The 13,475-nt window shown below is 40.9% G+C and overlaps 2 protein-coding genes across 2 annotated transcripts; one reads left to right on the top strand and one right to left on the bottom strand.

Moving 5' to 3' along the window:
* Nucleotides 1-329: 329 nt before the first annotated feature.
* Nucleotides 330-4,485, bottom strand: uxt (ubiquitously expressed prefoldin like chaperone). Its single transcript, XM_022763923.1, has 6 exons — nt 4,226-4,485; nt 2,887-2,968; nt 2,608-2,675; nt 1,905-2,012; nt 1,571-1,634; nt 330-1,226 (listed from the first exon to the last, which is right to left on the bottom strand). The coding sequence occupies exons 1-6, from the start codon at nt 4,321-4,323 to the stop codon at nt 1,164-1,166; spliced, it is 483 nt and encodes a 160-aa protein (XP_022619644.1). The 5' UTR covers nt 4,324-4,485; the 3' UTR covers nt 330-1,163.
* Nucleotides 4,486-5,461: 976 nt separating this feature from the next.
* Nucleotides 5,462-10,294, top strand: cdk20 (cyclin dependent kinase 20). Its single transcript, XM_022763906.1, has 8 exons — nt 5,462-6,393; nt 6,560-6,673; nt 6,752-6,940; nt 7,050-7,171; nt 7,574-7,636; nt 8,544-8,667; nt 9,058-9,213; nt 9,995-10,294. The coding sequence occupies exons 1-8, from the start codon at nt 6,319-6,321 to the stop codon at nt 10,184-10,186; spliced, it is 1,035 nt and encodes a 344-aa protein (XP_022619627.1). The 5' UTR covers nt 5,462-6,318; the 3' UTR covers nt 10,187-10,294.
* Nucleotides 10,295-13,475: the final 3,181 nt, after the last annotated feature.

Here is a 13,475-nt window from a genome sequence, read left to right as displayed (position 1 = left end):
CCAGCAGTGACCTCAGGGTCTTGCTCAGGAGGTTCAGAGCCTTTTACAGGTCTTTGTTCAGGGGCCAATTGTCTCATAATCTGTCCATGGCTGCAGGACATTTGAAGTTACAAACAGCTGCTATTTAACGATATTATTTCATATTATAATCATTTTAGTTGTTTGGATTTATTTGTTACCCTAAATAAATAATATAATTGTGAATCATAATCACTGTCATTCTGACCAGTTAAAATGTATTTATAGATCTTTAATTAGCATTAGAAACTTTATCACAATATTGAAAAAATATTTGTAACCATTATCCAAACACAAATCAGTGAAATCTCAGAAACATACTGTATGTGTGTTAAGATATAAAATATTAGCTATATACTTGAAAAAATACTTGTGAAAAATCTGAACAATTATTAGTAAAATATGTGAACCATATCAGCTTACTAACAGTGAAATTAATTTGTTGATATCTAATATGTAATTAGGTGAGAAAAATGTTAACAGGGCTAACCTGCTGACAGGACTCAGACCAGTTTAAACTGTGTCAGTGAATCAGCTCCACTCATTCACTCAGTCATGTTTCTCTTCATGAACATTCAGCTGAGAACCAAATTGAGCTCAGGAGGCGTTTCTGTGTGTGAGTCTATTTCAAGAGTCATCTCTCAGCTTCTTACGCCACTGCCTCTATTTAGCATCCAGTTTCCATGGCAACACGCTCTGTGTTGTTGACTGAGCATCTCTGATTGCTCATGTTTTCATTACTACAACTTTATTACTCCTGGTTCAACAGTCAGCATCTTATTTCACAGTTCTGTTGAACATCTGTTCACTTTTTATTGAAGCTGGAAACAAACTAATAATTACAGCTCAGAGTACAAGTCCAAAAGTATGTGGACAGCTGCAGCATGTTCTGCTGTAACAGCCTCTGTTCTTCTGGTTTCAGCCCCCCTTTCAGGTCTGCAGTGACCCACTGGGGAGGCTTTAGTCTTTCTGCTGAAAGTCCATGTCTGTTACAGACCAGATCCTGAAGCATCCTTGCTGAGCCCTGATGCTGCAGTGACCAGGTCGAGTATTTAAAACTGTCCTGTGGTCATCCAGCAGTGACCAGGCTGAGTATTTAAAACGGTTCTGTGGTCGTCCTGCAGTCGGCCAACAAGTGGAACAGTTTACAAAACGTCTCTTCCTCTGCTGTCTGGGAGGTCAGTCAGTCCCTGCAGCTCCCTCAGGCCCTGAGGAGGAGAAGAAGAGAGCAGCCAATCAGATGTCTCCTAAAATTGCTGTGTATGTTATAAATATTTGTTTAACATTCAAAGAATATTAGTGCAAGTAAAACAATCTTAGTAAAATGTCAGAAAAATATGAATAAAATATTTGAAAAAAAGAAAAATCAAAACTCAACTATTATCATTATTATAATCATTATTATCCTTATTATTTGTTAATTGAAAAGTGAATAGTGGATTAATCAGTAATAAAAATAACAGCTCTGAATCATAACTAAATTATATGAAATTGATGATCAGTAATCACCAATAATCAAAGATTATGTTTTGTCTTTAAAAAACAAACCAACCTCAAGCACCATGCGGATGTTGGCTTTTATTTTGGCAGAGTCTTTGGTGAGCTGCTCCGTGAAGCTGAAACACACAATGTTAGCATGGTTAGCATGTAATCAGTCATACCAAAGGACACAGCTAGTGTTGAGCTAAGACACAACTGAAACTGACACTCTTTATCTCTTTATTCTTTTTATAATCTTTTTTCAAACCCTCACATCTTTATTTTAATTTCTTAAAGCTTCCAAACAAGTCTGCCTGCAGATATAAAACCTCAGAAGAAGAATGAATGACGCTGTAACTCTTGTCCTGTTTTATGTGTGTGAGTTCAGATTGAGATGATGAACTGACGCTGTGAGCTGATTCGTCTTCTTCTCGATGAAGCGCAGAGCTTCGTCATGATTCATCTCCACGAAGAAACCATAACCGACCGCCACAAAGATCCTGGACGAGTCCTCCCTGACACACAGGCGAGAGGGTGGGGTCAAAAACAATCTAATGTGAGCAGCACAAAACTTAAGCAGTCAGATATTAGCAGGAAAAAGATGATATCAATCAGTCAATCAGTCAAATCAATCAACTTGTGATCTTCAGAAGGAGAGCAGGTTGAGCAGCAGTGAAACAGAAACAACAAAACTTAAAGTTCACAAGTTAAACAAGTGATAAATATGTTAAATATGAAAATAATAAAACTGTTAAATCTTCAGATTACTGATAACCTGATTCAGATAACCTGTTTACTGACAGATGACAGAGGGTTTATATCTGTGTCACTTCACGTGACTCTAACCGACCAACAGGGAACAGGCTCAGGAACCCAAGAGGTCTGGGGCCCGAAACGTCCGGGTCCAGACTCTAACAGGTGACCAGAAGACCTGAAACTGCTGATGTAGGTGATCACTTCTCTTTTAATTAATTGGTGGAGACAGAGACGGGCGGATGGTAGTGTGTTGTCATGGTGATATGACCCCACTGTCTCAGTGATCAGTGTTATGTTTGTAATTGATCAGTATTGATGGAGTCTATCAGAGTGATGAGAATATCAGCAGCTTACACTTCAGCCTGGACGTAGAAGTTACAGCCCAGATCTACATCTGTCTTCAGCTGCTGAGAGCCCGACTCCTGCGCACACACAGACACACAGACACACAGACACACACACACGCATACACGCACACACACAAAGAAAAGTTTCTCTCTCTTGCCATTTGGGTTTTATTTTCCATCTCATTTTACATGAATGTTTTTAACATGTTTCACGTGAAACACTTGGTTCATGTCATTTCAGTGTGTGTGTGTGTGTGTGTGTGTGTGTGTGTTTGTGTGTGTGTACCTGCAGGCTCTGTATGGTGTTTTTCAGCTGCAGGTACTGAGAGATCTTCTCATAAACCAAGTCTCTCTGCTCCAGCACCTTCCTGCAAAACATCACACACGTGTTCTTGATCAGTTTCCCCAAAATCACAAAACAACAAAACAACATGTTCAGTCTCTTCAGTCGTCTTGGGTGTGGAGTCAGGTCATTTTTGTTTTGTGTGTCCAGGGCCCAGTTTCCTGATAACGATCCTACAAAACACTCTCATGTTTCTATGACTGTTTCCAAAAGCAGGGTGTCAGTATGAACCTGGTTTCTCACATCACCACTGCTCTGGAGTCAGTTATCAGCTACTGGAGAACTAACAAAAGCTTCATTCATGGTCACTTTTACACAAACACAGTTTGTCATATCAGGTTTTATATGTGGAACAACAGGGTCAACAGTCTGCGTTAGTGTGAGCTGCTGTTTCCTCCAGTTCCTCTGATCAGCTGATACTGGCCTGAGAAAACCAGAAGACAATTAGAGAAATATCCAACATGGTTTCAGAAGAAAATTTATCAATAACAATTAATAATCTGATTAATAATTTCCACTGGATCTGACCTCAGAAACATCTAATAACAAATACAGGTAAAGAAATCTATTTCAAGTTCTTACACAATGTGACCACAATGCTACCAAAACACACAAAGAGCAGGGTGTTTACACCTGGTGTCACTGGTTACACTTTAGAAATTAAGAATAATTTCATATTCAGTCTGGATTTTCAGTGAGGGAGAAGTTCATTTTAAGAATTTATAACCAGATGTTTTTTATGCAGCCATTCAACAGTCATCAGCCTGATGACAGATGGTGACAACAGGGAGTCCAGAGACCTGATCCAGGCCTTTGTGGACCAGTGCCAGCAGAACCGCCTCCAGATCAATGCAGAGAAATCCATGAAGCTTGTGGAGGAAACACTCCACTAACAACAGTGAACATCCAGGGAATGGACACAATACGAACACACTAGACAGCAAAGAACAGAGCAAACTCCGTCTGCTGAGGAGACTCGGGGTCTGACGTTCCTGTGGACTATCAGTACGATGGCCCTGAGAGCTCAACGCACTGCAGCTTAAGAAAACACATTCAAACAGACAAAAAGCAAACAAATTCAGGAAACTTCTTCATAAGTTTGACAACACGTGAGCTGCAAATACTCACAACACAACAGAAGTGTTTCCAGGGGACACTACAACAATACGTACAATATTTTATGACTTTCGAAGTTAAAAGCTTTGAACTACAACTGTGTCCCGGCCGACAGTAATACTTAGACTGTAACAAACCCTGTGTAATCTGCTGGTGTGTTTCTTACTGTAAATCTCTTCTCAGAACATCATTGATGAAGTTTTCATACTGCACAACCTTCTGCTCCACGTTAGCATTAGCATTGGCATCAACCGGCAGAGACATCGTCAACGTTTCCTCTTCTGTCCGTAATGAAGATGAACCCCGGCAGCTGAAACCCGCTGATTGTCTCACTGGTGTTACGTTAATGTTTCTGACTCGGTATCGACCCACTAACTGTCCGGTTAACTTGCCGAAACCGCATGTAAACACACGTCTCTGCGCCGGAAGTAATTCGCTGTGACCGAGACTGCACTTCCAGTTTTCAAAATAAAAGCAGTAGCACACAGAATTAGAGTAGATAGAATATAAACTACTTAGATTTCTGCAATATCAGAACAAATAGTGTAAGCAGTTGATATTATATTTTGTTTGCGTTTTATATATCGTATTTTTGTTTGTCACTTGATCAAAATATATCTGGTAACTATATGGTCCAAAAGATTAAAAAAAACAAAAAAAAAACAAGTTTATTGAATCTAGTTACAGGAAAATGCCAACACATTAATAATCAAGACTATTCATATCATTTCTATTATCATGGTGTTTTTAAACTACAGGCCCATTGACAGACTGTGCAAAATAAGAATTATTTGGTGCAATACTTTGTTTATTAAGATAAAAACAGACACAGATTTAGTAAACATGGATAATGCACAAAGACTGAGGTGGCTGTTTCCATATGAAATATCAGATGGTCAGCTGAAGGGTTTATCTACATAAACTGTAGAGATGTAACAGTTATTCTCAGAGTATAGTTTATTCCAAATCTTTTATAATGTTGTGTCTTCTAAATGAGCTCTGTGATGTCCAAACAAGAAATAGTAACTTCATGCAAAGGCTCTGGATAAAGAGCTCCCTTGACCCCCCAGGCCCCTGGGCCTGTGCTCCATAGTCCAGGTCATGTTAATGGATTAATTACATTCCTATGAATTATTGTTAAATAGCTGAGTCTCGACAAAAATGTTATAAATATCAATAAATTATTGTTCAACATAAATAACTGTTGGTCTTACTGTTTTCTGTCATCATTTAACCGTGATAAAAGTGTTAAATTAACCCACATCTCATAAAAACTCTTAATCTTTTAACTGAAGACATTAACTGTGTCTGAAAACTGATGGACCGCCAGGTGACGGACAGGTGAGTCTCTTCTACTCGCTCCGGTTCTGCGGCAAGACTATTCTCGTGACGTCACTGTAAACAAACATGGTAGACCACTTACTGCTCTGTGGTTATCGCTAGCTTACTTAACATAAAACTTCTTTTTTTTAAATCCGGAACAAATGTGTGTGTTATGAAAGACGTTTCTTTAGTTTGTGTATGTGGCGCGTCAGCAGCAGGGTAGAGCAGACGAACATTAGTTGTCGTTGAATCTGGAGTTTTAGCTGTGTTAGCTTAGCGAGTAGGTTACCAAGGTAACGTTAGCCAACCATTAGCTAATGCATTTCAGGAGCTGTTGGTGTTTTCTTTTCCAAAAATAGATTTTTCTTTGAAACAGGTTGATTATTTAGGGTTGTCTTGTATACCGAATCAAAGCACACAATGATCTTAATTAATTAATCTGGATTAATGTTAATAACCGTATGTGTTATTGAGCCGATAAGGGAAAAATCAGTAAATCACCAGATTTGTGAATGAAATTCCTGTTTCGCTTCAGTAAATCTGATTTTTGGCTTCTGCTCCTCAACTGGAAACAACAACACACCACTTCCGTTTTAAAGTCAGGATTTCAGATCACAGTTTTAATAGACCAACATCTGAGAATCAAGAATAATGAAACTATGTTGGCCCTCCTGACTCCAGACAAATGAAATGAAGTTACATTATAGTACAAACGAATCAGGTGCAGTTCAACCTGAAGGACATGAAACAAACCGATGCTCACTGTTCACATTTAACAAGCAGCTGTGGCAGAACTTTACCTCAATTCAATTCAGTTTACATAAGGAAACAGTCTCAACAAGACTATAGATCTGAACAAACTCTCAGTGCTGGACAGTTTTTGGAGACCCAACTCAGTCAGGACTGGTTCACTCTCAGACCTGTATCCAGTGAGACATGGAGCAGTACAGTATTCTGGGTCGGATTGGAGAAGGGGCCCACGGCATTGTCTTCAAAGCCAAACACATCGAGGTAACTGCCCAACAACAACAACAACAACTATCTATTATTTATGTTCAGAAATAACGGATGAGTCAATTAATCAATTTGCAGATCATTAATGTGTGCACATGTTTAATTGTGTTGTTTTATCAATGATGGATGTATTGATTATGCTGTATTGATCATTGTCTGTCAGACAGGAGAGACAGTGGCTCTGAAGAAAGTGGCTCTGAGGAGGCTAGAGGATGGCATCCCCAACCAGGCTCTGAGGGAGATCAAGGCCCTGCAGGAGATTGAGGACAACCAGCATGTGAGTACAAGGGGATGTAAGGTCAGAGGTTAGGTTAACTTTACACTCATTCCTCTTCCTCCTCCTCTTTTTCCTCAGGTAGTGAAGCTGAAGGATGTTTTCCCTCACGGTACTGGCTTTGTCCTGGTGTTTGACTTCATGCTCTCTGACCTGTCTGAGGTCATCAGGAACTCCCAGCGACCTCTGACCCCGGCCCAGGTCAAAGGTTACATGATGATGCTGCTGAAGGGCGTTGCCTTCCTGCATCACAACAACATCATGCACCGGGTGAGAAGCTTCTGCCTATCTCTCCTCCCTTTAACACACACACCCTGACCCTCTGCAGTCACATCCACTCATCATCATCATGTGTGTGCATGTGTGCGTGTGTGTGTAGGACCTGAAGCCAGCAAACCTCCTCATCAGCTCCTCAGGTCATCTGAAGATCGCAGACTTCGGTCTGGCCAGACTGTTCAGTGAGCAGGGAGAGAGGCTGTACAGCCACCAGGTGGCCACCAGGTAACAGACTGAGCCCTGCATCATCATACAGTCAGACACAGAGCAACACGTCCTACTACACTGCAGCCTGTTTTCATGAACATACCACTAAATCTGAGAACACACACACTGTCGGACCAAAACTAAACAAGAGACCTGAAATCACCACAAAAACAGCAAAATAAAACAACATCAGAGTCTGAGGCGAACCAGCACCTGTTGATTTTATGTGGTTCTCGCCAGGTTCACTGTTCAGTTATATCCCTTCATATAGATCCTTTGTCAGTATTGTTATTGGGATATTGTTATTTTTGTGGTTTACTGTTGTTTTCTTTTTATATTCTGAATTACAGAGCAAAGTGTAAACCTTGTGTGTGTGTGTGTGTGTGTGTGTGTGTGTGGTGCGTGTGTATGTGTGTGCAGGTGGTACAGAGCTCCCGAGCTGCTCTATGGAGCCAGAAAGTACGACGAGGGAGTCGACTTGTGGTGAGAAAACTACAACTACCTCTCATCTTAATACTGAAAATGAAATGAAAGTACTCACTACTACTACTACCATACTGTTACTACTAAAACTATTCATATTGTTTCCTGTGGCTTTGGTCACTTAAAATTCAGAATTGACTGTTTCCTCAAAATTACAGCTAAACTGGATGACCCTATAAATATATTTTATGTTTCAATTGTTACCTGATAATGTAGCATGAGGTTTTCATGTGTAGTCCACATTATTTTTTTTACCACCATTAAGACTCTTTTATTTTTACTCTGTTTAATAATCTTGATTTTACATGATTCCTTATTTGACTCCAGGGTTCACAGATTAACTCCACATTTACACTAACCTTTATTAACAGGCACTGTTCCTGTTAAACTGGTGGCAGAACCATGTGTGTGTGTGTAATGGTGTAGTTGTAATTCATGGGAGAATATGACTACATTTATTCTAGTACAGTACTTAAATAAAATCCAGAGGAATGCTCTACTTATAGATTTTCACAGCTACATTTCAGAGGGAAATATTGTGCACATATTGAACAGATTTCTTCAGCCCAATGATTACATTTATTTTAATACTTACAAATAGGTAAATATTGCTTTTAATTCTTCAGTACATTTATTTATGTCATGCCAGACTTAAAATAATGAATAGATAATGTTGTGCAGCCCTCAGAGCTGAGCAGCAGGGGGCAGTCTAAAGCCACAGCTGTACTGACTGTGTGATAACCTGGTCCGGTATCAGGCAGGTTTACAGAGGAAAGAGCAGCAGGTGAGACGTTCTGTCTCTGTTGTAACAGGAAGTCTCAGGGTCAAAAGATAAATCAGACCTCTGTAAATGTGAATCCTCTGCGCACTGTTGATGTCATGAATAAAGTTTAAATTTGTGTTTCAGGGCAGTGGGCTGTATCTTCGGGGAGCTGCTGAACTCGTCTCCTCTGTTTCCTGGAGAGAACGACATTGAACAGCTCTGCTGCGTACTCAGAGTGCTGGGTACACCAACACAAGAGAGCTGGCCTGTATGACACACACACACAAACACACACACACACACACACACACACACACACACACACACACACACACACAGAGTTATGATATCTTCAAGTGTGATCACTGCACAGTGTAATTCTACTGATAATAAATGTATGTTTCAGAGACTCAAACCCCAGAACAAAAGCTTTACTGTCTCAGACTCTTTTGACTCTGTTATGATTATAGTTTGAACCTAAGCCACACTTCATTTATTCAATTATACCTGTTTGAATTTCTTTAGTTTCTTTAGTGTTGTTCCAGGTAAACCATATGATCCTAAAGCTGCTGTTTAAATTAACAATATGAAATTATTTTTTGTTTTCTAATTGAAGTAGATGTGAGAGATGACACAGACTCTCCCTGTCTCTCTCCAGGAGATAGTGGAGCTCCCAGATTACAATAAAATCACCTTTAAGGAGAATCCAGCGATCCCATTGGAGGAGATCGTCCCTGACACGTGCCCTCAGGCTGTTGACCTGCTCTACAAGTTCCTGGTGTATCCATCCAAACAGCGCTGCTCAGCCAGACAGGTAGGAAACAGGAAGTGGACTTCAGGTCTGTGTGATCCAGAGGTAGGAGTTCCTCAGGGTTCGATCTGAGATCCCCTCTTCTTTGTTGTTTTTAGCGTATCAGTGTTTTTATTGACGAAAGAGTCGAGAAACAAAAGAATCATATCATTCCAGTTCACTCTTTCTGGAACCTTAGAGGTCTCTGCTGATATTACAGGTGTTAATTATTGAATTGCATCATGGGAAGTGTAGGATCCAGTGTTTTTGGAGTTCGACCTATTCTAGAGACTAAAAGCCAGGATCTCTCCACCTCTGCTGCTCAGATTCTGTTTTAATCTGTTTCTCACAACAAAAACAACATGTTTTCCCTGTGGCCACACACTTTTACACCTCAAACAACAGGAATCACTTTTTTTACTTTCCATTCAAGTCTTTTTATGATCAAACTGTAAATGTGGATAAAAACCAGGTGGATGGAAACAAACTTACTGAAGCACGAGAGTGACTCTAATTTATCAACAGAATATTATTCAACAACAATTCTAATAATCAATCTTTCAAATCATTTATCAATAAAACACTCGGTCCAGTTTCCCCAGAGTCATTTTCACTAAACTGAGTCTCTACAAAGTTGGACATTTTCCACAGTTTCCTGACATTTGACAGATGAAATGAATAATACTAGTGAAAAATCCCCATTAGAATTTTCTAAATATTGATTGATGAAATGATTGATGAATTGATTGACATATTGATTGATGAATTGATTGACGTTACTCCTGGTCTCTCATCCTCTCTGCAGGCTCTCCTCCATCCATACTTCTTCTCCTCTCCTCTCCCCGCTCACCACTCAGAACTGCCCATCCCTCAGAGGGGGGGCCGACCCCCCCGCCAACGCCTGCAGGCTCCGCCCACTGACTTCTCAGTGGACCTGCCCCTGCAGAACAGTGTGGTTGACCCTGCGTTGCTGCAGGGACATGCATCCTGCCTCTGAACAAACAGATGAACTGACCAATCATCTCTCTCTACACCTTCTTCTACACTTTTATCTGTTGATTTTATTTATTTATCGCGTGTTTCACTGAAGTGTTCGTGTTCTTGTTTGTTTAACAACTTTAAATAAAGTTGACTGCAGGTTTTTTGCTCTTTACTCACCTCCCAATTTTCAGTAAAAGTAGAACTGCAGTGAAATTATAATAAACTGAGATGATAATTTAATATGACATGAAAGGTTTAATTATGAAGTCACCAAAATTGAGTGTGTGACAGATGGTATAAGGAAAGTGAATGTTATTGAACTCCTCTCAGGTTCAGGTTCAGGATGGAGCTGGAAACCAGTCTGACAGACCATTTTAAACAATGTGTCAGTGATAGTATCAGGGCCCTGCCCTTCATACATGGAAGTGTCCACATCAGACTGATGATGATTTGAAGTCTGGATCTTCTGGTTCTTTGAAACTGGAGCTTTTAAAAAGGTTCAGACTGAATGACAGTTACAGATCTGATTTTATATGAGAATCTGCAGGTTATTGAAAAATCATCATGATTATCTGTTATCTATCACATGGCCACATCTCCTTTCAAAGAACCAAAGAACCAAAAAATCCAGACTCATGTCAAATTTTTATCAAATAATCAATGCAATAAAAAATTCAGTTGATAGAGTTTCACTTGTCAAACACTGAGGGAACCAGCCCAAAGTCTGTCACCACCCTCACTTCCTCCTCCTCCTCCTGCTCCTCTGTCACCTCAGACCAAGAGTCAGACTCTGTTCTTCATTCAGACTGAGCTGACTGAGCAACTCTTCTTCCTCTGTGAGTATCATTTTCATCAACATCACTGCGGGTTTATCATTGTTCTCAGCTCACAGAAAATGGAACAAACAGCTGATTTAGTTCGAAAACGTTTTTCTGTTAATGTTCAGAAGAGATTTAAAACTGATTTACCTTTACAGCCTCTCTCTTTCTTTAACTACCTAATTGTGTTTTATTCATTTTTTCACTAACAGAGATCCTGTGTGAATAGATGAGCTCTCACTCCTGTTTTCTTTTCCCTCCTCTGACACAGTGACATCAGACTGTTCCCAGCTGGTCGTTTGCTGATATGACGACTCGATCTGAAACATCAGGCTTCAACACAGAGGTCAGACTCACTCGTCATGTTCACTCACTTCTGCCTCTGTCACAGTGACACTGTGGTGCTCTGGTACAGATGTTCACATGTTTCATCCAGCTGAACTAAACATCTGCTCCAGGTCAGGAACCAACACACTTTAGGTTTCTGGTCTGTGGAGGTCTCTGACTTTAGTGACTGAGGTTCTAGTTGACCTGCTTCTACGATTCAGAGAAAAGCTGTTATATCCATGTCCTACTTCAGTACCGCTCTCTCACCTGGGGCCGGGTTCACAAAGACAAATAATTCATCCTAAATTCATCCATTGCACAAAGCACTTTAATTTTGACTATCTTAAGTGGGTCTGTGTTACAATGAATTCTGGGTAAATTAAGACTTTTTTCAAAATAAAAAAATGGCTTACCGGGAATCGCATCCAACCACCCAGCTCCGTTTATCCCACCAGAGGAATCTAACAGTTACAAGGATGTTTCACTTTAAGAGTGAAACAATAAAAAGAAAAATTTGATTTGTAAAAAAATCTCTGTGGACTCTAAATACTCTTTCCCTTCTCCAAACAATGCTAGAAAACCACAAATTGTGAGCCATGTTTTCCTGTTTCTTGTTGTTGGGTGCTACTGCTCAGCGCAGGTGTCATTGATTGTTACCATGGTAACATTGGTCTTAGGCCTGAGTTAGTCTTGGGGTAAGGTGTCTAATGTTTTTGTCTTAAAATGAGTCAGTCTTTATTGTTGTGAAACAGTCGGACAAACATCGGACTAATCTATGAGCAAAATGAATACTGGACCAACACTACAGACGAGTCTGAAATATCTCTGTGAAACCAGCCGCTGGTCTAAACTAAGCTATAAACCAGTTACACCTCACCCAGAACTCTGCCGCTACCAGAGTGATGATGAGGACCAGAAGTGGAGAACCCATTACACCTCTTATAAGGTTCTTATATTGGTGATCAGCCAGAGTCCATAATGACATTAAAGTTCTTCCTGGTCTTGCAGCAGCTCACCTGTCTGATGTCCATCCAGTCCATGAGCCAGGACTCTCTCAGGTCTCATGAAACACAAATAGATATTCACTATTCTCCTTTGCAGGTTAACCCGACTCCTTCACACACCCTCCTCCAATCACCAATCATGTCCTATGATGCCAGTCACCATGTCATGAGTCCTTGTCACTGGTTGGACGACTCAACTCAATCACTGAGCTCTGCTTACATCACGCCTCCTCCTTCCTCATCATATGGTGATCCTGCTATGACCACGCCCCCCACCTGCCTCCTCTCCTCAACACCTGGATGGAATAGTTACTATGGCAACTTTTATCCCTCCCCCTCCTCCACCCCATCTGGTGATTGGATGTTACCCAGCAAGCTGTCATGGGGGCCGGATGGTCTGCCAGGTGAGATATGTACCTGTCTGAGCTACACCTGTGTGCTCTCGGTCAGAGGATGTTTCATGTTGTTGTTGGTGTGTGTGTTCAGAGCAGCGTGAGTGTGTGAGCTGTGGGACAAGCAGTGCCCCCCTATGGAGGAGAGACGCTGTCGGTCGTCACTTGTGTCACACCTGCAGCCTCCAACAGAAGACCAGCAACAAACCACTGCTGAGACCAAAGAGGAAAACTGTAAGATACATACACCAGTCTTTGCGCTAAGCTAGGCTAACAGTTTCCCCCTGCTTCCAGTCTTTGTGCTAAGCTAGGCTAACAGTTTCCCCTGGTTTGTGTTCTCAGATGGTGACTCAGAGAAAAGGGACTCAATGTGTGAACTGTGACACAGTAACAACAACACTGTGGAGGCGAAACACTGCAGGAGAACCAGTCTGCAACGCCTGTGGCCTGTACTACAAACTACACCAGGTACTGCAAACTGTACTACAACTGTACTACATACTACACCAGGTACTGAAAACTGTACTACAAACTACACCAGGTATTACATCAGGTACTATGACTTTATTACAGAGTACACAGAGTACTGTTGTTGTGTTTCAGGTCAACAGGCCGCTGACGATGAAGAAAGATGGAATCCAAACCAGAAACCGTAAAGTGACCAGTAAGAAGAAGATGAGCAGGAGAAGCAACAAATCAGAGAAAAAGCAGTCAAGGCTGGCCCCTCCCACTGAGGAGGTCACCTTTCAGTCCTTCACACAGCT

The sequence above is a fragment of the Seriola dumerili genome, unplaced genomic scaffold, assembly GCF_002260705.1.
Source record: "Seriola dumerili isolate Sdu_G_001 unplaced genomic scaffold, Sdu_1.0 BDQW01000493.1, whole genome shotgun sequence".
Classification (NCBI taxonomy): Eukaryota; Metazoa; Chordata; class Actinopteri; order Carangiformes; family Carangidae; genus Seriola; species Seriola dumerili.
The sequence above is the reverse complement of the archived record's forward strand: the minus strand, read 5'-3'. Positions and strand labels throughout refer to the sequence as shown.